The 26,294-nt window shown below is 41.4% G+C and overlaps 2 protein-coding genes across 2 annotated transcripts; both read right to left on the bottom strand.

Moving 5' to 3' along the window:
• Window positions 1-1,595: 1,595 nt before the first annotated feature.
• LOC148088862 (CDGSH iron-sulfur domain-containing protein 3, mitochondrial-like) lies at window positions 1,596-3,311 on the bottom strand. Its single transcript, XM_087782362.1, has 3 exons — window positions 3,126-3,311; window positions 2,177-2,296; window positions 1,596-2,085 (listed from the first exon to the last, which is right to left on the bottom strand). The coding sequence occupies exons 1-3, from the start codon at window positions 3,201-3,203 to the stop codon at window positions 1,897-1,899; spliced, it is 387 nt and encodes a 128-aa protein (XP_087638488.1). The 5' UTR covers window positions 3,204-3,311; the 3' UTR covers window positions 1,596-1,896.
• A 262-nt stretch (window positions 3,312-3,573) lies between these two features.
• LOC148088861 (protein AF-17-like) lies at window positions 3,574-25,375 on the bottom strand. Its single transcript, XM_087800607.1, has 20 exons — window positions 25,051-25,375; window positions 23,676-23,755; window positions 23,551-23,605; window positions 23,381-23,490; window positions 18,220-18,323; window positions 16,791-16,884; window positions 16,566-16,676; window positions 16,400-16,492; window positions 16,204-16,342; window positions 15,363-16,145; window positions 14,482-14,678; window positions 14,300-14,417; window positions 13,935-14,001; window positions 12,401-12,549; window positions 11,916-12,110; window positions 11,764-11,840; window positions 9,992-10,305; window positions 9,860-9,926; window positions 6,424-6,627; window positions 3,574-5,575 (listed from the first exon to the last, which is right to left on the bottom strand). Exons 1-20 carry the CDS (start codon window positions 25,157-25,159, stop codon window positions 5,540-5,542), a joined length of 3,102 nt encoding a protein of 1,033 aa, XP_087656733.1. The 5' UTR covers window positions 25,160-25,375; the 3' UTR covers window positions 3,574-5,539.
• Between the last annotated feature and the right edge of the window lie 919 nt (window positions 25,376-26,294).

Below are 26,294 nucleotides of genomic sequence, written 5' to 3'. Positions count from 1 at the left end.
TTCAGCCTAAGTTAAGCTTAAAAAATAAAATGCAAACTTCACTGTTGTTTTAATAGAATTTCCAAACTTTAACATTATATTCCCTCCCTTACAGGTGTGTCAAGGTCAGCCGGTCCTGGGTTTGGCCTCCCGTTTAGGCGCCATGAAAGTGCCATGAAAACCGACTCATCATGGTGTCATTATGCGGCAGGTTTAATCGCTATCCCGGGACCTTTTGGGTCGCGGAACTACCTGCCCCTTCTGATGGAACACATGTGTGAGGAGCCCCTCGAGCTGAGGGGGAATCCAGGGTTATGCGATCCATGCTTGGATTTCTCCACACGCGGTCGCACATTATCTCCCAAATTCTTACCGAGTGGTTGAGGAAATGGAGGACAGTGCCCTTTTTCACAGGCCTGCTCCAGTCATGGATGCGGGCCGAGAAAGTTTTTCAATTTGCGAGTCTGATTTTACTTCAGTCAAGATGAGCAGAGGGAAGTATCCATGGGTCTGTGTTCTCCAGTTTGAATGTCAACCTCCATGTTTTTCAGGTGTTCTATGGACATGTGTTGTGGAGCACCATGCTAATTTGTCTAAATATATATATATATTTATGCTACATAAAAGACGTTATTTAGTCGGTGTCGCCTGCCGAGATGGTGGGCTTTACAGCCACCCACTCGTTTTGAGTTGTTGACCTCAAACATCTGCTGAATGGCGTGCGTCCAGAAGCCTGGATGACGTTACATAATCTGACAGTCCTGGACTTGAATGTCCCTGTGGTGAGAGGACATGCACGTTTTTCAAGGGCCTTGAGGATCCTGTTTTAAATTAGACACAGCTTCCGTTAAGCAACCCCCCCTGCGCCCCGGCACAAAATGTCTAAAGGCAGCCCTGGAGCCACAGAGGGTGGAGGAGCTAAAGATCTGGGCATATGTAGTCGACTGGTTGTCCTCACAGAGTCAGAAAGCTGACAACAGCGTCCACAGTTCACGCTCAGAAAGTGTTGATATTTCTTGCCAACCCAAGAATCATTGGGAACTCAAGAGCGCTTTGACTCCAGTGCAACAGTTAGTTGAACCGTTACTACATATTTCAGCTGGGTGAGGTGGTCTTCTCCCCCTAATGGTCTGAGGGCGCACTCCACCCGCATTATGGCTGCTTCAGTGGCTTGTCGTGTCCCAGGTCCCCCACCTTGGCCGTGGCGCAACTCCTCTACATGGGGTCAGTAGCCCACACTGTCTTGGATGACGTCTATTCCCACAGACGTCTATGGCCACATTTGACTTGTCCTGGGCTCCACGTGATGCACCCCATTGGTCTTGGTGTTTACCAATAGCGAAGCTTGATTAGAGGGAGTAGCAGTGTGAAGTAGAACCCCCAGATTGAGTCACATTGGAGGAAGTGTTATTCCCTGCTCAAAATTTGGAGGGAGCTGCACATAGATGGGCGATAAAATGATCCTGTTTTCTCCAAGACGAGGCAGGGCCTTGGGGATTAACCAATACCAAAGCTCGGTTAGAGGGCTTCGCACCATTCGTAGAACTTGGATTATGTTTGATAATACTGGGGTTTTCTAGCATTATATTTGTCATGCACAAAAAACCCAGAACTAGAACCCTTAAAAATAATCTTTAATAATATATAAAACAATACATGTTTATTTGACACATATTCACCGAAAACACATGATTAAAAGTGCAAAATCCATGGATCAGGACATGCAAAGAAAAGAAGACAGTGGACAGAAGGAGAGGCACTTTTTCATTTAAGGACATTTTGTTTGTTTTGTATTAGATTAAATTCAGCCACTGCCTTTTTTCATAGAGTACATGTTTAAACACAAGCTTAATATAACTTCTTCTTCAAAGTGTTGTTTTGAGTTTCCTCTTCAGTTGAAATAATGCAAAAAGGTCGTCATTTAAACACATTTTTCACCGACTTAACAACGTCTTGGAAGATGACTTTGAAGTGGGAACCGTCGCAGTACGGGGCATTTTTGGTTTGTTTGCAGGCACAAAGCAGAACTTTCTGGTCTTTGTCTGGAGTGAAACGCAGCGGAGAAATGCTCGGTGCTTTTGTCTTGTGAGCTCCATCACAGAACGGCTGCAAAAAGAGTTTTATATGTTAAACACGAAAAAACAAAAGGTGAAATCCAACCATAACTACATGCGTTTAAAAAAAAACAAACGCTAACCTGTTTTTTACTGTATCCACAGGCACACCAGGCGTAGCGTTTCCCCGCAGATACTTTGACCCGGAAAGGGATCCGAGCGGCAGCAATGGGCTGGTCAGTGGATTGAAGACAAGACTGAATCTAAAAAGACAAACAATCTTTAAACCATTTTTTAAGCAGATTTTTGTGCATTCGTGCAATTTTTACGATTATAGTTTCACATTTAGGGTTAGCGCGGTCGCCTCACAGCAAGAAGGTTGCTGGTTCACATCCAGGCCAAGCCAACTTGTCACCTTTCTGTGTGGAGTTTGTATGTTCTCCCCGTGTTGCGTGTTTACAGGAGTCGTGGTTTACTCCAGGCACTCCGATTTCCTCCCACAGTCCAAAAACATACAGAGGTTGATTGAGAACTTTAGGAAATTGTCCATAGGTATGAGAGTGTGTGTGAATGGTTGTGTGTCATGGGTGTCCCCTGCCTCTCAACCTTGGATAGGCTTCAGTCTCCCGCAACCCCCATAAGGGCAGAAAATGAATGAGTTTCACTTTTATTAATTCAAATATCTCCACAGCATGACATCAATTAAACACTGGTGAGAGTGTGTCACCTTAATATAAAAGTTATAAATTAAAAATCACTTTGTATTGTTCATTAAATAGTAACGCATGAAGTACAAAAAAAAACAATACGAACACATTAACACTGATTTACCCAAAAGAAAGTGTTGATGTATTTCCGGGTTCTAATAATTCATCAGATAAATACGTTAATATCTGACTCAGAGTCAAAGGCATCAACCATGATAAACTCAGGTGTGTCTGTGGGCCAAAGGTAAACGAATGAACTTCACACACGTTTGTTCTTATATTATATTAAAAATCACAGTTGGGGAAACAAGCCTCAGACTAGACTCTCCGTCCTCGTTGAATTGGAGATAAAAAGTGATTTAAAACAAGAAGGTAGAAGTCTCACCACCAGTCTGCTCTCAGGGACCAGGAGAGCTCGTAGCGTGAGTCCTCTTCGTAGAGGAGCCAATAACATGCGACTCATGGTGTCGCGCTATGGTTTCTATTATTTTACACTAGTTTACAGTCGCAGCTTCTTGATCTATGACGTCTATATGCAGACGACCTCCTGCTAATGACAGAAACGCAAGAACATGGCTTCCGTCTGTGGCGGTGGGATCTGATTGGCTGTTGAGTATAAACATCCCTGTGGCTCCTCCCACCCTCGCCCACTAGATGGCACTCTTGGCTCTATAGTGTCGCGGCAACTATAAGTAAGTAAGTAAGTAATATATATTTATATAGCGCTTTTCGAGACCAGGGTCACAAAGCGCTTTAACAATCAAAACAATACTCAAAACAGTACATACTTCAAAGATGGACCAACTGAGCTCATAAAACGAAAGGACACAAAATCAGTAAAATACATTTATTGTCAAAAGTCATTTCAAACCTTGGTTTTGCATTTGACACACAAAAAATATCAAAATACTTTACAGGAGTTTTTTTTTTCCTCATCTTAATATCGTCAATTAAATCCGATTAATTCTCTCAAACAAATACACTGTACATCAACCTTCCTTACTTTTCAATTAAGTGCGCATCAAACTTTGTTTGCGCATTTATTTTATCGGGAAAATGCATTTTTTTTAAACTATGCATAGTTTTCAATTGGTTTTTAGCCACGTGTTAGTCACTGCATTTCATGCATTTCTAGGGAAACTTTGCATCAGAACTCATCCAGGTGCTTGAATGTCCAAAAAGAACGACAAAAAAAACAAAACACAGAACAACATTCAGAAAATCGAGTATCTCGGTTCCATTTCCGTCAAAGCTTTCAAAGAAGGAATGTGTTTTTGCACAAACACTTATAGATTAACAAAATCCAAACGATACTAAACATGAGTAATATGTGGGCGTACTGTGCCCCAGTGCAACATGGGAAACTAGATCAATCCTTCGCGCCACTCTTCGGACCCGTCGGTGAAGTGGTGTCGGCTCCTGGCTTGGATGAAGTGAATATTCCACTTCTGTCGTTGCTACACTTCTTGTCGGCGACAAGTTTTTTTTTTACTTCAGCTGCCAACGCCTGCATCAGTTCTCGACGGAAGCTTCTAGTCACGATACGAGTTCTACGAGTGGGAGATCGCGCTAAATATTCACACGAGAAAACAGGAAATTGAAACAAAAAAAAACATGAGTCTCTTTCACTAAAAGCATTTGAGTTGTGTCACATCACAACAGTTCCACTCCATGAAGGTGGGCTCAGACGTCCCAGCAGGTGAAAGAAACATCGACGACAACAAAAGTTCATGATCCTCTGCTAACGTTCGAGCTACTTAGAACACACCATCGTGACAGAATGATGAGTAATAATTTACATGTCCTATCTTTATCCTCCTTTGTCAACTTTTTTTTTTTATCATAGAAGTAAAAAACAAAACACAAAACAACTAAAGAGCATCGCATTAAAATACAAAGTAATAACAATAGAAAAAGATTCGACACACGAGTATCCACTATACGATTGTTCACACATTGAAATCCTCAGTCCAATATCAAAAGTATAAACAGGAAGTGTGTCCCAGGTAAAAAAAAAATCCCTCAAAGAAAGAGGAAGCGCTTGGGCTGCAGTTTCCTCTGAATATCTTGTATCATTAAGGCATTATCTATCCAGTATTGCTAAAGGAGAACAGAAACGCGGAGGACGGGAGTAACACTTCAGAGTCGAGTGCAAAATACAAACAGATACAAATAAAAAACGGTCCATTGTGTCTTAAACGAGCTTCCTTTAAAAGGTTAAAGAGTTATTTTGCTCTGTCGGCTTTGAACATGCAAAGTGCTCACTTGTTGATGAATTAAAATATAATTGTTTAAAAAAAAAAAAAAAAACATTTCCAAATGTTTGGTTTCATCTGCTTAATCTCCATAGCAACCAGAATGATATAAATAGGTTTTGGACGTTGAAGTGAATTCTTGTGAGGGTGGTTGTGGATTAGAGTGGATTTCTCTCCAGTGAAGGTCATTTCTGAGGTAATCTTAAGAGTCGACACAAACGGTGACACGTGATCAGGAAGTGAAACAGTAAGAAAGACGCTTAAGTAAAAAAAAAAAAGTGGTGAAGCATCAGTGCTGGAGTTCGCATGTCACATGACTAGAGTGTGCAGTCAGGGACGTACAGGCTCCTCCCACATCAGGAGCCATCTTGGTCTGATAAACAACTTAGTGCAATTAAAGAAGAGACCACTGGGTTCATGCTCTCTGAAGCTGCCTACGCAAAAAAATCCTACAGAACCTCAGAATTCAGGGAAAGGTCGACCTGTTGTACATTCATAAGAGTGTAAGATGAGAGAAGATTCGTTCGTGGCATGGGGTCGGAGGTCACCCGTTCTTGTCTCCGCCCTTCTCTCCAATCACCTGCAAACGACATAACATTATTCTTCACCAGAAATGTACATTTTTAAAAAGAAACTTAGGAAAAATTTATGTTTTGAGTGTTTCATTGAAATAGTGCCTCAAGGCCAATACATAGAGTGCCATCTAGTGGACTCTGAAAATAAGAACAACACTTCACAAAGCCTCAGTGCTCAAGTGTTTACCTCCAAATAGGGCTGCATTATATATCGGAAAATATCGATATCGTGATAATGGCAAAAAATCGAAACATGTGCGATCATTTATAATTTTTCATTGATCAATCAATCAGTCAAATCAAACATTTCTTAAATCCACACTTCGACCAATCAGTGTCACGTTCTGAAATGTTGTCAATTTGTACTTCTATGTTTTGTTGTCGTTTACGTCTCCGTCTTTCTGTGAGCTGTGCAGCGCAGCTTCCTAGGCTTGGTTGCTATGGCGACTCGTCTTGCTGCCTAACTTATGATCTATTCAAACACTAGTGATCCAGTCACACATCTCTTTCAACCCTCATTTGCTAAAGCAACATATTGTAAGAACTTTTCATCTTGTCTTATGAGATCATGAACCTCCAAACAAGTGTAAACCTGTCTACTTTGGGAAAGAGTGTTTGACCTACTAAACTTGAACTGCTCTCACAGGCAGGATCATCAAATCATTTGGAAATGGTTGATAGCTAGTGATGAGAAGATGAAGCTTCATGAAGCATTATTTTCTGAGCTCAGTAGATGGCGCTGCTGGCTTTAGATACATATTTGATTATACTTCGAAGAGCGCCATCTAGTGGGCATTGGAATGATGCTTTACAAAGCTTCGTCGACTCACCAGTGACGCCAACCGTCATGTACCTTGTGGAGTGTGCTGTCCTGCAGCCCAAAGAGCGACCCTTGACCTCCCTGCAGGGGCGAGGCTGTGGTGGACGACAGCAGGTTGGGCGACGGTGCCAGCAGGGGAGAGTTGGGGTTGGAGGAGAGAGCTGCAGAGAGTGTCAGACGCTGGAGCTCTCTCTGCCTCTGCTGCTGCAGCATCTGACAGACCAGGACCTGCTGCTCCTGAGGATGACCACAAGATGACACTTGAATTATATCTGAGTGGTTATATTTTTTACATAACTTAAACCAGGCGTCGGCGACCTTTGGAACTCAAAGAGCCATTCGGACCCGCAAAACCCTTTTGACTTTTAAAATGAAAAGACATTCATTATCATTTCTTTGTTTACCTTTATGCTATATATAAACCAACTAAATACATGAATAAAACAATTAATTAAGTTCATCCAGAAATCCTTCTAACCTCACTTTCTACTCTCCCACATGTCGACTAATGGTTGGCATTATTTTCAGAGTAAACTGTACCTTTTTAGAGTTAATAATAAGCAAAAATGTTTGTTTATTTTAATTTAGCGACTGGAGCTCTGGTTCATCTTTGTCAAATCTCCACTCATCCAAATACCTCAACACTGCTCTTCTGTTCCGTCCCTCTTGTATTGAAGCCTCGACGAGATGAATTGATCAGAAAAAAACAACACAAGTTTATATTTTAAATTGACACCAGGCCGTCATCCTAAAGCTCTCTTGTCGAGGCTTCAATACAAGAGGGACGTTGTTAAGGGTGTTTTTAAGTGTCCTTTTGGATAAAGACAAAGACAACTGAACTCAAGTCGCACACTCAAAACTAATAATTTGCTATAACTTAAGCTAAATTATAAAAATGTAGCGGTCTGTAACTGACTGACTCGCCGAAAAATATAAAATATTTTCTATGTTGGTTAAAGTCTTGATTTTTTTGGGAGCAGAAAGGGCAAAAGCTCGCTTGATCTTGATTTTCAGTAGTAAGGTCTTCACCAATTTGAAATTACAACAAACATTCGTTGTTGTGCGTGTTACTGTCCCTTTAAGACTGAGACAGTCACCTAGAGGGAGGCGAGGAGTTCTGCGCTGATGACCGTAAAGAACTGATGTTGTTCTTAAGTTCCTGTATCGGCCAAGTTACAGTAACACGTTTTGTTAAATGAAAGGTAAACTGAAGGGGAGAGCTGCTCGTTTTTCACGCTTCAAAACATTTAAATAAGAAAAACCTGTTTATACCAAAACTAATTTTCAGTCGACCCCTGACGTAAACTGTCTCCTAGGAAGCGACGACACTCAAAACTTGCAGCAAAAGCCACAAAAGGGCTCATGATCCTTCCTTCACCACTTCCTACAGAGTTCTACTCACCACGTTTTCACAAAAGTTTGTTCATAAAGGTGTTACTTTAGCAGAGCGTGGAAAAAAGAATCACTCATAAAGGTGACCCGAGATGCAACTAGTTTTAATCATCAAGTGTATAATTTGGAAGTTTGCTGGAAAACAACCCCGCATTTTCAACATTGCAATAATCTTTAAATCTACTTTACATTCGTCCTCTGGTCGCTTATAAATTTAATTAAGCTCTAGCAGGCGACCTTCAATGATTTCGGCCCTGGACTTTGACAAAAGAATGTTCTGGCAGAGAATCCTGGAGGCACATAAACAGTCAAGACCTTAAAGTTACTCAGTCAAGTAACTTAAATTTCCCTCATTTTCTACTCAATCTTATGTCGCCTAAAATGTGGGATTATTTTCAGCGTAATCTGTTCTTTTTTGGAGACAAAAAAAGTCCAATACATGTCCAGTCTCAAACTAAATCTGTGTAGCACGTAGGCCTTTTAGCTTCTACTTAAAAACAGCTTAGAATATTGACTCTTATTTATTCCTTACAATTCCTCGCGTCAAGGCTTCAATTCAAGATGGAAGTTTCAGACGAGCAGTATGGAGGTATTTGGATGTTTTTAAGTTTCTTTTTGGACGAAGAAAATAGACAACCGTCTCCAAAAAAACATGGGTCACTTTGAAAGTGATCCAACTTGGGTTGCCAACCGTCCCTTGAAAACCGGAATCGTCCCGTATTTAGAAATCTAAGTATGCGTCCCGTGTTGAGTTTAAAAGAGACGCACTTTGTCCCGTATTACCATGAGAGTCAGTCTGTTAAAATGTCGATGGAGTTTATGAACAAAAGTGCCCTTTATATGAAAAGTTACAGTATTGTTCCTCGAACCTCTCCTGCTCTGTGACCAATGAGCTGATGATAATATAGTATCCGCTCATCTCATTGGTCGAGGTGCTGTTTCTTGCCAAAGTCGATGGCGGCACAACAAAGCAGCATGGCCGACAGAGACACACCTTCGAGCAACAATGTGACCGGCAGCAGTAATACTGGTAACAAATAAAAAAGCATAACAACTTCCACTGGGTTTGTGGAGGATTTTCTTGTTCACGAAGAGTAAGTGGACGGATGGAATAAATGTTCCGCTAAACTGATTAAAGTTGAGCTCTTTGTGAGCCTCAACTATGACTCTGTAGCTCAAAGACAAAGACTCCTCACAGTAGCAAGATCTCAGAGGGAATATAAATGGAAACAAATAGGCTCCACATAAAATGGCATTGAGCTGTTCATAAGTTACAGGATGAATGTTCTGCTTATAATTTATTGTTTTATATTTATTTATACAGTTAAGTTAATTTTGTATTTAGAGTAGTGTATTTCTTTTGATAAGTTTGTATTAAAGTACATTTTTGGATAATAACTTGTTTTTCATGTGTTTATCATTCAAAAATGTGCATCTAATTCAACTCAGGTTTAAAAAGTTATGTTTTAATAAATAATCAAAAACTGTTTCACCCGCAAAAAAAAGAGGTAAAAAAATAAATCACGACCGGAAAGGTTGAAGGCCTTCACGTCGATGAGGTTTCACTTATTTATTTTTCAGGTAGTTGGCAACCCTGATCCCAACCCTTGTTCGACATGAGTAGAAAATGATGGACCCGACAAGTGTTAAGAGAAAACATAAGGAGCTGGAGTTATCAGATGATTAAGTAAAAAGTAGTACTTCAGTTTAGGGCTGAACGATTATAAAAAAATATATAATTGCGATTATTTTTCAAAATATTGTGATTATTTTTTCAATGTCCTTTTTTTATTCACTCTTTAAATCAAATACAATAAATTATTAACTTTACATTAAAATGCATTTCCCTTTGATTCTCAAGATAAAGTTATGAAGTAATTTTTATGATAAAGGCAAATTAAGCAAACCTTAAAATAAAGGTAGAAGGTTTATTTAGTTACTGTAATTACACTTGTAAACAAACATAACATATTCACTGCGAATACTAAAAACTATTAATCGTCCAGCCATACTTCAGTTCTACAAGACGGATCCATGTTAGAATATCCCCGACAGCAGAAAGTAAATAAATACTTACTGGCGTGAAGTTCTGTGAGGTGAGGAACTGCTGGAGCTGCTGCTGCTGCTGGTCCATCCATGAAGACCTGCGAGACCAGAATCATATTTAGACCCTTATATCTGCCGTGATGATGAAACCGTTGATACTCACGGGCTCGCACTCTTGGGAAGCTGAAAACCCTGCGGGTTCAGAGGAGGGGGCTGAGGTCTGAGGGATGGGAAAGAGGGCTGTGGGCCAGGAGACTGGATCACACCGTTCAGAGCTCCATTCAGGTTCATGTGAGGACTTCCTGTCAGGGACGCCACGAGCCCCCCCACCCCGGGCAGGTTGGAGCCGTCGCTCGCTCCTCGTCCCAGACCGTTGAGCAGTGGTTGGCTGGAGGAGGCAGGGCTCTGCTGAGGAGGAGGGGTACTCTGGAAGGAGAGGGAGGAGCTACTGCGGGAAGGACTTCCCGAGTGGAGTTCCTGGGAGGAAAACACACAGAGGTCACCAAGAGATTGAAAACAAAGATGTTGGGTCTCATTCGTGAAGCGCGAGCAGAACAGTGTCAAACATGAATTTACTCGAAAATTCTACACCTGCTCCTGAGTTGGTGCAAATTCAAGAATGCACTAAAATATTTTCTATCACTATTAGAAATGAACAACTGTATTCATATATATATATATAAAATAAAATAGATCACATTTAGTTAAACTAGTGGACAATAGCAGGTTTAAAATCCAGATTATGGTCATGATTGTGAATTAATGATTGACATCGACTCAATATTCTTTCTACGTGATGATTGTTTACTTGAAAATCATATTAAAACATGAGAATATAGACCTAATAATAGGCTAAAATAAAAGAATAAGTAAACAATGGGCAGGTTTATTTCCCTACAGAGAGGTTTCCTCAATAACGTTATGGTCATCAAGTGATATTTTCTACTGTGAAATCAACTCCTCTTGTGACTGTAAGTGTTTCTGTTGTGCGTCTATTTAGTTTAATTTCATCTTAAATCTTTTACATTTCATTTATAAAATGTTCTTCTTCTTTGTATTTGATATGAGTTATATTGGGATAATTGACAACTGCCACATCCCTGTGCTTTGATGCCACAACTCAAAAAAGAAAATACAATATATGCCTTTTGACTCCACAATAAAAAAGCAGCTCAATGCGATTTGAAGTCGAGCGACGCCATCGGACTAAAGTGACAGTTTTTAGCCCGAAGGGAGACCACATTTCCCATGAGCACTTGCTAAACGTCGCAGAAGTTGCCATGTGCCGGTTTGTAGTACTTGGATGAATTTTCTGTTTCCAGACTTCCATTGTCTGAATGAAGGATGATACTGATGAGGTAATGAATCAGATTGTGGATAATGAAATATGATATGACAGCTTTGTAAATAATATAACTTTTACTTTGTTTTTGTATCGTAATCCCCCTCACCCCCACAACAACCAGCGGATATGTAGCATGTTCACACCATCAAAAACTTTTACAGTGAAAATAAAAATCACATAAAACACCTTAAGTCACGGTATATAAGTAATTCAACTAGTTTTAAGTAGATGTTTCATCACAAGTTATTTTAGTACAAAAATATTAAGGTACACAAAACTACCCAGTGCTGCTTTAACAGTAGAAAAAAACAACTCCATCTCCACTTCAGAAAAGTTTGTTTCTCTCTCTGTTTGTTCGTGACTGACAGGTGGACAGGATCATCTTCACCTCCTTATATGGTCAATTATGGGCGGAGATATATATTAATGACTCGTTACCAAGAGCTGCTTTACATTTTAGATTCATCAAGTACTCGCGTGTTCACGATAAGATCCGAATGGTCCTCCATGAATCTGGAGTAGGTTTCATGAATGAGACCCGTGTAGCTCAAACATTTAGGAAACATAGTCAGACATCTCCCTGCACCTACCTCAGAGGATGTGACGAAGGAGGTATCATTCAGGAAACCGTTTTTGGACAGAGGACTCTTGCTGGCACTCAGGGGGTCTGAGGGATCAAAGGTCAAATGTCACGATGACGATGATGAACAGTGACACGCTGAGGGATGATAAAGGACCAAACCATGCGTGGATGCCAAGAAGCTGATCTGGGCTGAGGTGTGCGTGGAGCTCTGGAGGAAATGTGGCGGGAAAGGGACGGTCAGGTCAGTGTTGAGCAGCTGCAGTCGCTCCCTCTTGGCCGACAGACTGAGGATCTGGTCCTGGAGGCGCTGGTTCTCCTGCTGCAGGGAGTGAAGGGACTGCAGCATGTCCACAACTGAAGCGGCAGGACAACAATAATAGGTCAACACAAATAAAAACATGTACCTGGATTAAAAAAAAACTAAACTTATTTGGACCAGTCTAATAGTTGACCCTTTGACCTCACGCCAGATATTAAGATCAAGTTAACTTGTCATTGTTCTAAAAGGTTAAAACTATATTTAGTTAGACAATATGTGACTAGATGGTTAAGATATACAGGAGTGAATGTGGCTCGACATTTAGAAAAACAACAAGAATTTAGTTTTTCAGTAAATTCCACCATGAATATTCCGCATGACTCACTGTTGACTCCCATCTCTCCGTTGCTGTGTTTTTCCAGCAGCAGTTCTATGTGGGCGCTGGCCGCCGGGACGTTCTCAGGCTGAGGTCTGACTCCGGCCCCCAACCCGTCTCTCTGGTCAAACAGTAGAGGAAGACAGCTCATCGGGGACCTGAGAGAAAGAGTTTATTACCGACATCTTAACATTGAGACAAAAGAACAGAAATACTGATGGTGCTAAACTTAAGGTTGCGGCAACACTTGGGACTGTAAATCCAGCAGAAAGTCAATGACTAGAACCGCATCTATTCAAAACCATACATTACTTCATGAAGACTTTTTTTTTCCTTCTATATATCGATACTTTAAATTGACATAATCATGAACTTAAATGAAAACACTAGATTTATATATGAGAGAGTGGTCACCAAATGAATCAGTTTCCGCTGAACCCCTTTTCCCGCAAAAAAAGGAAGGCTTTGTGAGCATTTGGTGAAATTATTTTTTGGATCGCTAGCACATTAATATATATATTTTTTATTCCTCGAATCCTGAAAATCGTACGTACTAAAAATAGATAAAAAATAGTCTAAAAATAGTATTTTTTTTTCTTTTTAAGTCATCAGTGTCCCAGTTGTTGTAGACGAACCTCTGACATGAAGTCTATTTTTAGCTGTAGAGTAGCTCCTTGAGATGTGAAAGTGAATGAAGGTTCTGCGTTATAAGATAATAACAACTTCATTCAAACAAATAAGACATTTCAAAGTAAAAAAAAATGGTGATCATGTCTTCCCACTAAGGCTACACGATATTTCGGAAAAATATCGATATTGTGATATTGGCACATGCGATATGCATATAAAAAACATGTGCAATAATTTATAATATTTTATTGTATAAATCAAGCATTTCTTACATGCGCACTTTGACCAATAGGTGTCAAGTTCTGTAAAGTTGTTTATTTGTACTTCTATGTCTCGTTGTCGTTTGCGTCTCTGTCTGTCTGTGAGCTGTGCGGCACAGCTTGCTTACTTGACGGCTCAGAATATACACGGAAGTAAATCTAGCTTATGAGCGCTAGTGATCCAGTCACTCATCTCTTGCACCCCATTTGATAAAGCAACATATTGTAAGAACTTCTGATCTTGTCTCAGTTGTTTCTTATAAGAATCGCGGAAACGATGCAAGTCCTGCGAAAAAAAGCCTTGTAAGTGATATTTTTCTACGATCATGTCGGCACCGATGTGAGTAAATAAACGAAAGAGAAATCACATTGTTTTCCTTCTCTAAAGCCCTGGACCTCCACTACGGTACTCGCACCTGCGCACGACTGAGCATGCATGCTGCTTCATTTTTAGGTGAAAGAAAAAAATCGCATTGATATCGATATCGCACTTCAAGACACAATTGTCGAATATCAAACATATTATTAATATTGTGCAGTCCTAATGTATCTCTAAGACATGATAAAAATAACACGATTACCAGTAAATCACCAGGAAGGTAATGATTCAAAGGTTTTGTGGTACAAGCATTAAAAAAGAATCAAGAACCTACTGTGAGGACAGACTCTCTCTGGGTGAGTTCCCCTGACAGGGGAAGCGACAGTCATCAAGGTCGGTTTCTACAAAACAGAGAAAGTTTAAATTGTAATAAGCTGCTGAAGACGTTTTCTCCAATCACATCACAAACAAATCTTCCATTTTAATCCTGTGAAACAAAATCGTAAATGCCTTTGAGTTTAACCCTTTTGTTATCTCTGGTTCAAGGTGATCCAAAAGGCCAAAACAAATGTGTTTCTGGTACCCCTTGTGTTGTCTCTGGGTCAACGTGAACCATCTTAGGGTCAACTTGACCCAGAGATAACACAAGGGTTAAAATGGGTTTAGTATCTGTACAATTACAAAAGGAGGATTTCCTACCTGGCAGTGAGGTCTGGGATTGGCTCAGTAGTTGCGGCAGTGTCGGGCCAGTGGAGAGAACACTTGAGAACGCTTGTGTGGAGGTCAGACTGTACGAACTGCTGGATCCTGGGTGGACCTACCAGATCAGAAACATCAAGACTCAGCTTCACTCTCTTTTATGACTGACGTCGGAACATTACCTGTGTGGAGACGGTGTTGACTGGCGGAAGAGACCGTGAGAAGGTGTGTGATGGAAGGAGCCCTGAGGATAGAGGGGTGCTACACATACCCCCTCCCAGAGACAAGGAGGTGCTACACACTCCTCCACCTAGCGATGGGGGGGCTGCACAGATTCCTGCGCTTTGTGGTAGAGGATCCTTAGAACTAGAGTAGATTCCTGCAACAGAAATATATATATTTTTTAATCCTCTGATACAAGCAGAGATTAATTTCATAATAAAACGTCTCAGAAATGTGTTTTTTTTCTTCAGATTTGTTTCAATGGCATTGCCTATCTTTTTTAGCAACTATTTAGTTTTAACAAATTTAACCACCTTAAATTATTACCATAGTAATATGTTTTTTCAATTGAATTGAATTAAATGTTTTATTTATACATTAATGATTTGCGCGTATAACGTAAAACCTGCTCCACCACCTCATGTAAATCAGGTTCATTCATATATTTTTAAAACGTTGCTTCCCCTGAAATTTGACTAAATTTCCCTAAGTTCTCAATTAACCTCTGTATGTTTTTGGACTACAGGAGGAAACTTAAGTGTCCGGAGTAAACCCATGCAACACAGGGAGAACATACAAACTCAAAACAGAAAGGTCTTGGCCTAGAAGCTAACCAGCAACCTTCTTGCTGTGAGGCGCTACTCACTGCGCCACTGCCCCAAAAACTGTAATTAAAAGTTTAAAATCCAACATGGCGGCAGTATAACGACTTATTTTTCTGTCAAATGTAAAGTGAAAGAAGCAAAAATAGAGAAAAGTGTTGGGAGTATTTCATCAAAAATAAAGTGAACAGTAGGCAGAGTAACTCCCAGGATGCATTTGTTCCAACACCAAGACCCACCTGTGCTGAGTAGCGAGTTTCCGCGACTTGTTGAAAAGCTGCCCGCGGAAGACGAAAAGAAAGAAGACGAGGAAGTGGCAGCAGGCAGCGTCGAGGAGAAAGCGGGATGAGAAGTTGAGGAGGCAGACGAATGCAGCGAGGAGCTGAACGCTGGAGGAGGAGGAGGAGGAGGAGGAGGTGCGACCGGTTGATGGTGATAGTGATGTTCCTCCTCCCTCCTCTCTCGGTTCTTGCTGCCTCGCGGTCGGCCCGGCCCGTGGCGACTCTTCTTGTTCCCCCGGTGCCGTCGTTCTCTAGCCAGCGGAGGCGGCGAGGTCTTCTCCTCGGGGTCCGCCTCCTCCAGGATCGGGGGAGTGCTCAGATGCGACGGTTTGCAGAGAGACTTTGACGGCTTGTAGTCCCCCGATGACGAGATCTTACGGATCTTACAGCTGCTGCCCAGCCCGGACGTGGACGTGATGCGCATGATGGACCCGAACGTGGAAATGGTCACCTTGTTCTCAAACGGGCCGGAGTTGCTCTCCGGCCGGTCGTGAACTTGAGTGACCGTGAGTGGACCATCGGCGGGGGTCAGCGCTGGCGGTTTGTGGAATTTCACTTCCTCCTCTTCATCTTTGTCCTCCTCCTTCTCATTCTCTTCTCCGTCCTCCCTCACCGCTGACCGCCTGTGTCTCTCCTTGCGCTCCTCGCCATTGCTGTGGTCGTCGCTGGCCCGGTCGTGCTCCCGTTCCGGGCGAGGGGGAGGAAATTGATGGAAGTCCTGGGCCGAAGACAGAGAACCTCCTAGAAAGACGGAACAGGTCAGGAGCCGGGGTCAGACGACTTCAAGCGAGTGTCGTACCTGTGTTAAAGGGACTGGACGAACAGGACGACGAGCAGCTTTTGCTCCCAAGTTTTTTACTGCGATGACCATGACTGTGTGAACTCAGCTTCTTGGACTTCACTTCGCCGTCTTTGCTGCTGTGGTGACTGGTGGAAACCTGCGACCAGACCCGCTCATCAATAACAGAAGGAAAACCTCTCAGAGTCTCTCTCACCTTGTCCGTACTGGCCGGTGTCGGTGTGGAAGAACTCAAACTGTCGGACGACTTCTTGTGTCGTTCTTTCTGTCGGATCTTGTCCTTGTGACTCTGGAGGACCAACAGATGATCATCATATATCCTGACAGCGACAGAACAAATCACCGGCGACGTGTCTCTTTACCCGTCTCGGTCTATGGTGGTGGTGTTGCTTGTCCTGGGACGGAGAGGTGGGGCGCGCCCTGGACTGGATGAAGGAACTGCTGATAGTATCATGGGAGTGCCGTTTCTTCTGCTGCGAAGACATGATGAAACAAACACCTATTGAGTTTTTTGTTTACTTACCTAACAGGAAGTTTGAGTCTGATCTTCTCTTTTTTTAAATGATAACATATTGAAATGTTCATACCATTTTGTTGTAGTGATGTTTACAGTAGCCACAATACTTCACGTTGTCAGCCTCAGGACCTTCCTCTTCACACAGAAGTCCTGCCATCTGGGCACTGCAGTGTCACAGAGAATTTTTTTTTAAAGCAACACATGTCGAATAGAAATAGATACAAAGTTATTGAGATCATCATTAATTAAATAGATGTCAGAGTTGGGAAACGAGTCCAAGGTCAAAAGTTTAGGGTCTCAGCAAAAGATCATATTTCTAAAGTTGTCATGATCAACTTCCAATGAGACAGTTGTTCTGCATTTTAATCCATTTTAAGTTCAACAAATGTGTTAATTTAAGTGTGTCTTAAATAGATGTTGGACTCTATTGTATCATCAGTGTGTGTTTGTACAAAACTCTCTTTTCATTGAAATATGTACATCAGAAAATGATCTTAAGCCCCGCCCACTGAAAACAGTGTCTCCTAACCCTGGAGATAAACTCTGCTGTGATTGGTCAAGCATCCAGGTTTGTCACCGCTCGTCATAAATCCTGGAAGTCTCCACCTATAAGGGACTCGTTGTACAAACAAAGCGGGGTGTGATTACAGCTGCCTGGAGGAGTGTAGCCATTATTACGTAATGATGGACTCCGCTCTCGTAACCTCTCGTTCGCACAGATTTCAAAGCTTCAAACTGTAGCTAATGTGAAAACCCAACTTTCCTGCTTACTCACATGTTTCAAATGTTGAATCTTCCTCTCTAATATGCAGTAAGTCCCTCCTTATGACCGTGTTTTAAAGTTATTACTTTAAAAAGTTGAATTCTTGGCGAACAAGAGGTTACGAGAGTCCATTATGTCGTAACAATGGACATCACTTCTCCTTTAGCCTGCTGTAATCATGCAAATCAGTACAAATCCTTTGGAGGTGGAGAAGTCCAGGATCGATGACGGGCAGTGACCAATCACAGCAGAATGGGTTTGGTTATGGTAAACCAGATTTACAGTGTTTTCAGTGGGCGGGGCTTAAGCACATTTCATAATGTAAGTATTTAAATGAAAAGAGAGTATTATAAAAATAGACTCATTCTGATGATACAATAGAGTCCAACATCTATTTAAGACACACTTTAATCACATTAGTTTCTCTTTAATTTAAGACCAGTTATCGAGTTATTGGATGTTGAGGCTTCATGAAGCTTTACGTCCTTATTTTCAGAGTACAGTAGATGGTGCTGATTGCTTGAAAAAAATAGAGTTTTCATTAAAATACTTGCTCAAAGCCAAAGATTGTACAGCCACGAGCGCCCTCTAGGGGCCTTGGAAAATGAGACACAAACTGCACTCAAGATAATGAGTTACAACCTATGTGTTTTCAAAGACAGGCACGAACCAAAGACTAAGCACAACCATCTGACCTCGGTGGGCCTCAGTCTATATACTCAGCTCTAACACTTACCAGGTGACATGGAAGGCTTGTCTGCAGCCCTGTCTGTTGCAGGTCATGCAAGCGCCGCATGCAGCCTTGCTCTCCCTCCCTTGGTCCTCACAGATGTAGCATGTCTGGCAAATCAGAAGAGACAGAAGACCAAATTAAAACTCGGGCCAAAGGTCACCGGCTGACGACGACGGTCTCTCCGTGCCGCTCGGAAAGATTTGGAGGACATTTTAAGGGTCAGGCGGACGGAGACACAAACTGGCTTTTGGGAACAGTTGAAATGTTGACCAGATGTTTTGTACGTGATTGAAGGTCGCTGCTTCTTTCAAAGGATGAACTTTTCACACGTCAGAGACGGAAGCAGGAGAATGAAATCTCAGCAGACTCGCGAGCAGAAAAAAAAAACGCATGCACACACGCACTCGCCGCGGCTTTTGTACTTTCTCCACAGATTTCCCCCCAGTGAGCTGAGCCGGCTGGTGGGGGGCAGGAGAGGCCTAGCAACAGGTGTGGGACAAAGGAACAGCAGGCTCTTTACCTTTCTGCCTCAACCCACTCTCTCGCCTTTTCTTCTTCGCTCCCCTCAGTCCTCCTCCACTCCACACAAGACGTCTACGCTTGGTTGTCCTCAGAGGATGTCGGCTAGGTCTTGAAAAGCTCCAGACATAACTACACCAAGCATGCAAATGGCAGAGTGGCTTCTCAAGTTTTCACTGTCCATTGTAACGCTGTCTAGGAATGCAGGCTGCAAAATCCGGGTGAATGGCTCCGACGGGGGGAAAAGCTGCATGCAATTTACTGTAGCTGACACAGTAATATGAAACCAGGCACTCCAGCACTCGCGCGTGTACATTCATATGCAGGCAGCAGCCCAGTCAAATCTCTGCAAACTGGTATTTGTTTAAGATGCAAAAAAAAAAGCATGATAGTGCAGCATAACACAACTCACGCGAGTGAATACTGTACAAACTCTTTTCGACAAAGACAAAGGTAGGAGGTTGGTTTCTGGGTCACTGAGCAATTGGGAGTAACGTATACAAGCCTCGAGAGTGCGGAGAGAATTTAGTTGGTTGTAGTAAATAAGAAACTATCAAGTAAAGATGTTAATGTATTTATAGAAGTACATTTTTATTTTCGTTAAATGACTATTTAGATTATACGGGTCGTTGGTGGAAGAAAACTTAAAATACGCTCAGTTCTCCAGATGTGTTAAAACGTTTTTGGTTTTATTTTCTACATTAAAAAAAGGAGGATTAACAATAATACAAACAAATTATTCATAGTTCACTTTTGCCTGAACAGTATCTTCTAATTTGACTCGACTGGATATTTGCCTCCGTCGTTTATAGAGAACTAAGATACATTTGTTTGTCGGTTGTTTTAAACTGTTAATCTCTTGAACGATCTTCCTCAGTTTCCAGACGGAGCTCGAACTCTCTCTTGCACAGTCGGAAACTACAGCACAGTCTCTCCAGGGTTGTAGAGATGTGTGGGTGGAGGCGAAGATATATGAAGTATGTTCTACTGTGTTTCCTGAACCCGTTAAGGGGTAATTCGAGCGACGCCAGTGGACTAAAGTGGTAGTGTTTAACCCGACAGTAGACCACATTTCCCATGAGCACTTGCTAAATGTTTCAATTTCCCAATTTGTAGCAGTTGGAAGAATTTTCTGTTTCCAGACTTCCATTGTCTGAATGAAGGATACTGATGAGGTAATGGATCAGGTTGTGGATAATGAAATATGATATGACAGCTTTGTAAATAACTTTAACTTTGTTTTTGTACCGTAATCCCCCTCACCTCCCCCCACCACAACCAGCGGGATATGTAGCATGTTCACACCATCAAGAACTTTTATAGTGAAAATAAAAATCAGACAAAACACTATATATATGAATCATTCAACTAGTTTTAAGTTGATGTTTCATCACAAGTTTTATGAAAATATTTTAGTACAAGAATATTAAGGTACCCGAACTATTGCACTCTGACTGTCTCTACAGAAGATAAAGGGGTGACATACAGCAAAGTAGAGGGGTATAGATGATGCATGTTTATCTTTTGTTCACAGATTCATGCCTATACATCAACCAGGTATAAGAAAAGGAAGCTCTATTCTACTTTATCTTTCTCAACACGTTGTGCTGAAACCACAGAAAAAAGAAGTCACAAGCCTAAAATAGCGGGTGGCGTGCATGCTGAAACGACATATCTACTAATCAGGAAATCACGGATAACATTCTGCAAGTTACTTAAGCACATGTTGGATACACAAAATGGTAAAATGTGGATCCAAAAACAGATGAAAAAAAATGGAAAGAAAAGAAATACCTGGATAAATGTGACCCTTTTACTTAGCGCATGTTTATTCTGTTAAGACATTTCCAGATGCTCAAGTGCTACGTAAACAACAACACAAACAATAGAAGTTAGATTCAGATTATTCTTTCACTTCTACATTATCCTTTTAATTAAACTGAAACTGAAATGAAAGAAATTCGCTCAATTTTATAGAGGATGGCTGTGGCATCGCATTGAAAGTTTGTCTGAAATAATTGACATAAATAAAGATGGTTAAAAGGTACTGTCATAATTAGTCAAACCAACCGAGACCTGGGTCTCGAATCACATACTTCTCTTAGTGCACTGGTGGTTAGTATGCATCAGGATAGTGTACGTACTCACTAGTAACAAATTCTCGACAGTATGTCTCAAATCAAACAAACACTGCTGCTACACACTAACAGGGAATGATGCGACAGCTTCTTCTTCTACTACTACTTAACGATGATTTCAACCAGCTGTAGGAACACTATCGACACCTGCTGGCAGCACGTTTGGATCAAGAAATATGAAAAAATATATATATTTGCGAGATATTTACGCCGGTATCAGCACCGAAGATGTGTTATCCTCCTACTGCTGGCTGAAAATACACCTGTTACTATAAGAATATATATATATATATATATATATATATATATATATATATATATGACGTAACTTTTGTTTTCAACGTCAACGTCACTAAGTTTCGGATAGAAAGCATCGATCCATACTCAGTTTAGTTCGCCAATTTAGTGAGCATGGAGCACTAGATTTCGCATACTAAGAATTGAGATGCACTTAAAAATACTAAGTTTAAGTACGCAAATATGCGATTTGAGACACATCTCAAGACATTATGAAGACTGGACAGTATCAAAACCAAGACGAGACTAAGACATCTGACCAAGAAAAGACTGTATATAGTTTATAACACCTGCTATATGTCAAACAATTAAGTCAAACTGAACAAAAAACAATTATCCTTTTACAGCAACAACAACATGTTTCAGGAAGATTTTTCTACGTCAGTCTCGACTGGGTTTCTAAGTCCTCCAGAATGAGACTTAAAAAAGGTGGTCTTGAAACCAAGGCCAAACTGGGGCACTACAACATTAGTTATAATCCCAAATGAGTCACAGGAGCTCCTGCTCAGACCCAAGTTACCATTCTCTAAATGCAGTTGTCCTCCCCTGCTGAACTCATCTAAAATGAGACAAGCTGCTATTTTTGGTTTGCTTTGGCTGATTCACTGGACACTTGAATGTCAGGTGAAGCAAGTACAAACAAAATCAATCTATCATTTGTTACATGTCTCGGCCCTGAGTTTAAAAGCAGAAAGATTATAAGATACTGAAGTTTCCATTTCTAGGTCACTGATACACAAGGAAGAGCGGCAACAAACACGACGACTACTACTTCCTCTTCAAATGTGCCAAAGGTAACTTGAAAGAAAAGGTGACCTATATAAGGACTGAAGAAGATTTAAAAGATTACAAATATGCCTTATTTATTATTGCTTCCATCCTGGCAGAGGTCAGTGGCTCCTGATCTGTGACCCATATTTTCCACCAGGGAAATCTTTAACCCTGAATGTGTTACGGTAACCAGCTATAAAAAAAAGTTTCTTTAACCGAGTGAGTAATTACCCTTAGAATACACAAGTATCAGCAATAACATCATGAGTTCAGTAGAATATTGCAGCTGACCTTGTGTATCACTCTATTCCTTCTATACTGTAAAGTACAACAATGATATTGTATGTTAGCTGATTAATAAACAGCATCTAATGTTCACACACTAGATTTGCTTGTGTTTAAGCTGTTTACACAACATGAGATGATGTTAATGCATCATTACACATGTCTACTCTGGTGGAAACGAGGCTGAGCCAGTAATAATAAAACGACCCGGTAGCCGTGTTCAGATGCTTTTATCGTCATAATGTGTGTCTGATAGACTACTAAGAACATACACCAATGTGAATTTGTGATTGTGGCCCGGGGGCCAAATATGGTCCGCCATCAGATTTTATGTGGCCCGCCGGACGGTTGGCTCAAAATCAAAGTATTGTTTATTTTTTCATTCATACAGATCACATTTTACAGAGCGAGTCAAAGTGAATCATTCAAGAAAAATATTTTGGTGTATGTACTGTATTTGTTCAATTTTAACTAAATACTGGATCAGTCTTGATTTATATCATTTATCCTGGAATTCAAATGGCTAAACTTAATTAACTTAATTAAGTATCCGTCATCCTCCACCAAACATCAGTTTTACTATTATTTTTCAACATCATCAGGAACGTTAATCTACATTGTTTTTTTTTTGTCAACCATCAGGCAGGCAACATACAATCACACATTCAGATGCAGAAACTTGCATCAATTTCAAACTCTTACAAATCATGAAAATATATCCTGAGGCCAGACCCATCATTACCCACTATAGTTTTCGTGAAAGACTTATTTGAACTAGAATAGAATAAACCTGTTTTTGAAAACACTAACCATGGTTAAGTCAACACAAACTCAACTAGAAGATGATACCTTGCTGCTACCTACAGTTATTTTATTACTAATTCTGCCCATGGATGGACCATATATGAACAAAATACACATTTTCGAGTGTCAAAACCAAGTCATGGACCAATCAAAATATATATTTACCTAACAGGAAGTATGTATCATATGGTATCGTTGCCATCCACCATCTCTCTCCCTTATCTTACCTTAAACGCTGGCATAAAAATCACATAAACAGGACTTGACAGGGTTGACTTGTCCCCCTGGTCCGTGAGTCACACGTGTCTTACATGGTTTCTATATTTGAACTCCAGTAAAGAGTGTAGTACCTTCATGTACCGATCGTGGGGGACGTACTGCAGGATGATGGGCTCCATGGTGAGGACGTTGGCGAACTGCACCTCCGGTATGTACAGCGCGCACACGACGTGAGCCCAGCCTAACGGGGGATCATCGGGGTCAGAGCGGGGACGGGACCGAACCGAACGTAGACACTTACCTCCGCTGTCCGTCCTCTTGAGGGCGCCATCCTTATGGGGGCAGAGCTCACATCTCTGTGGAGACAGAGCAGCGTAGAGCGCTTGAACGTGCGATTAAATGAAAAGGATGTGTCGCCAAACTCACCACGCGAGCAGCTCGCTCCTGTGACTCACACTTCCGACAGAACCACGGACCGGTGGGCACCTGCACGATGCCGTAGCAGGCTGTGGGACACACACACGACACATTGTAAACATAGACCTCCCGATCAGAACCAAGTCAACATTGAATTTAAACATCAAGAACGTCCTACTGTCACTGCAGTCATCGTTCCTACTACCCAAGTATTCATTCATGCAGGTCATCAGTCACATTATTTACTTCTAATGTATGTTTGGAGTAAAGATCTACTGACAACTGCAAGTCATGCGTATTCGTGTATATCTCATGCACTGTATCACCACTGGAAATACTTTTGTATTGTATTTAAGAGGCGTGTTTTCTGAGAGAGAAACACTTTTGTCTTCCCTAAATATCTCTACGAATGCTTAATGGACACTATGAAGAGAAGGGTGCCTCGTTCTTTCAAGGTTTCTGCCTTCAAGACCCATTTTTTTCTTTTTCTTGCCAAAGTAAGAGTTTATCTCAAGTTTTATTAAAGCTCTTGGCTTGGGTTGTAAAGACCGAGTTCAAACTAACAATGTAAATAATAAACCATGAAACATCAGATCAAATCTGTGTGACATGATACGAAGATTATTCACTTAAACCCATTAAACACATACAAAATGTAGGTCTGGTTCTATCAGGTCCAGCATAATAACGACTTAAGCTTAAACTTGCTATTGATGAAAAACAATAGAAACCTTAACCACAGGATGAACACGACACTAGTAAATAAAAATATATATATAAAGAGACAAACATTGGGTCCCTTACCAAGTAAATAAATCGGTTTATAACTACATTGATTAAAAAACAACACGTATGACCATCGAGGATGCAAATAAATACACAATAAATGTATATTTAAATCTTTGACTTGATCTACTGATTACGTTCAATATAAGATTGTGTTTTTGGTTAAGCAATATTTGATGGTAATATTTTTGAAATACGTTTTAGTTTACGTTTTTTTTAGGGGGTGGTGGTGGTGGTGGGGGGGTCGGTGACGTCACCGTGGTGGAGTCCCTCTAGCTGATTGGTCTCCCTCACGTGTAGAACTGACCAATACAGTGGCGAAAAGAACGAAAGTCGGCGGCCACGGTACCGGGCCTCCGTCAAGACCTCAGACCCGGTCAAAGACAATCGAATCCCCCTCACGCGCACACCGGAAGGTGCCGGGTGATGGCGCGCGCCCCCGAGTTCAATCATGTGTGTAGATAACAAACAGGACGCCCACCACACACACACACACTCCCCTCCCACGCACGCCGCCGCACACAAACACGCACGTAGACACCTCTGGACGCCGCAGCTGCCCCGGCGGAAGACGCTCGAGCCCCGGCCCCGCGGTTACCTTGATGCACGGCGACGCTGCACCCGTGTCCATCACAGTAGACCAGCGGGTTCTCCGCCCAGCCTCGCTCGTCCGAACACACGCAGCAGCCTCCGACCATTTCCCGCATGCTGCTCCCATACGAACGAAATGAGTCTCTTCCTCCCTCACGCCTCACCCGGGCCTGTCACGCGCTCGCCCCGCGCTCGAACGCCGGGCAGGACATCGTCAAAGGCCGCGGCGGACGCTCGCAATCTCGGCGCGGGGTCTGTGGTGCTGCTGCTGCTTTTTTTTTTCCGTGATGTCCTCCCCGTCCCCATAGAGCCGATGCAGTGCGCATGCTCAGAGCAGCGCGCGCGTGTATAAATAAAGTCACAGTATTAGAGACGCCATTTCAATGGAATCCAAATCCGCCAGACGTTGATGATACTTTCGAACATGTTTTTTATTCACACGTATGTTACAAACATATGACGCTATATATTGAGTGACATGGCACCACTTTGCAAATTATGTTCCTTTTGTTTGTACTAGCGCCATCTACTGGACGAGTCAAGTAAAACCAAGCAGACATTACAAGATGTTTCACCATCCTGTCGTAAAAAAACAGAAAGCTCGGGATGAACCCCGAGTGTTGTTATTGTGTATGATCACATCGACACACGAGTTTGATTTCTTCAATGAGGTTTCTTTATATTTTATATTTATTTTCGTTGGTGGACAAGGTATTGATAAACTATTAAAGTAAGTGTGCCATCGGAATTTGTGTATAATTGAGTTATTACATCAATTACGGACTTTGAATTTGAAAATCTATTCAAATTCTTCTCAAAAGTCTATTTACTTGTGCATAATGCTACTAATGCATGAATACATTTAGTGTAAAAATGTATTCTGTAAAAAAAAACATACAATATTTGAGTGTAGACGATTCGAAAAATTTAATGTAAAATAAAACATAATGTAAATAAATTCACCAAATTCCAAATTCAGTGTTAACATACCCAAAAAGAAGCATTTTACTCGACACATTACATACTGAATTCTTATGTGTGATTTGTGTTTTTTTTTGTAATTCTTATGATTCATTTTTACACATAATTTTTTCATGCATTGAAAAAAACCCTGGGGCCCTTGGAGTAGCTTGTGGATTCATGTGATCCTAAAGAAGTGTGAAGTCCCCTCCATCTTAAAAAGATCCACCATCATTCCTATACCCAAGAAACCATCACTGGACTGAATGACGACAGACTGGTGGCCTGAAC

The sequence above is a fragment of the Callionymus lyra genome, chromosome 1, assembly GCF_982586985.1.
Source record: "Callionymus lyra chromosome 1, fCalLyr1.hap1.1, whole genome shotgun sequence".
Classification (NCBI taxonomy): domain Eukaryota; kingdom Metazoa; phylum Chordata; class Actinopteri; order Syngnathiformes; family Callionymidae; genus Callionymus; species Callionymus lyra.
Note: the sequence above shows the minus strand (reverse complement) of the source record. Positions and strands in the feature narration are given on the sequence as shown.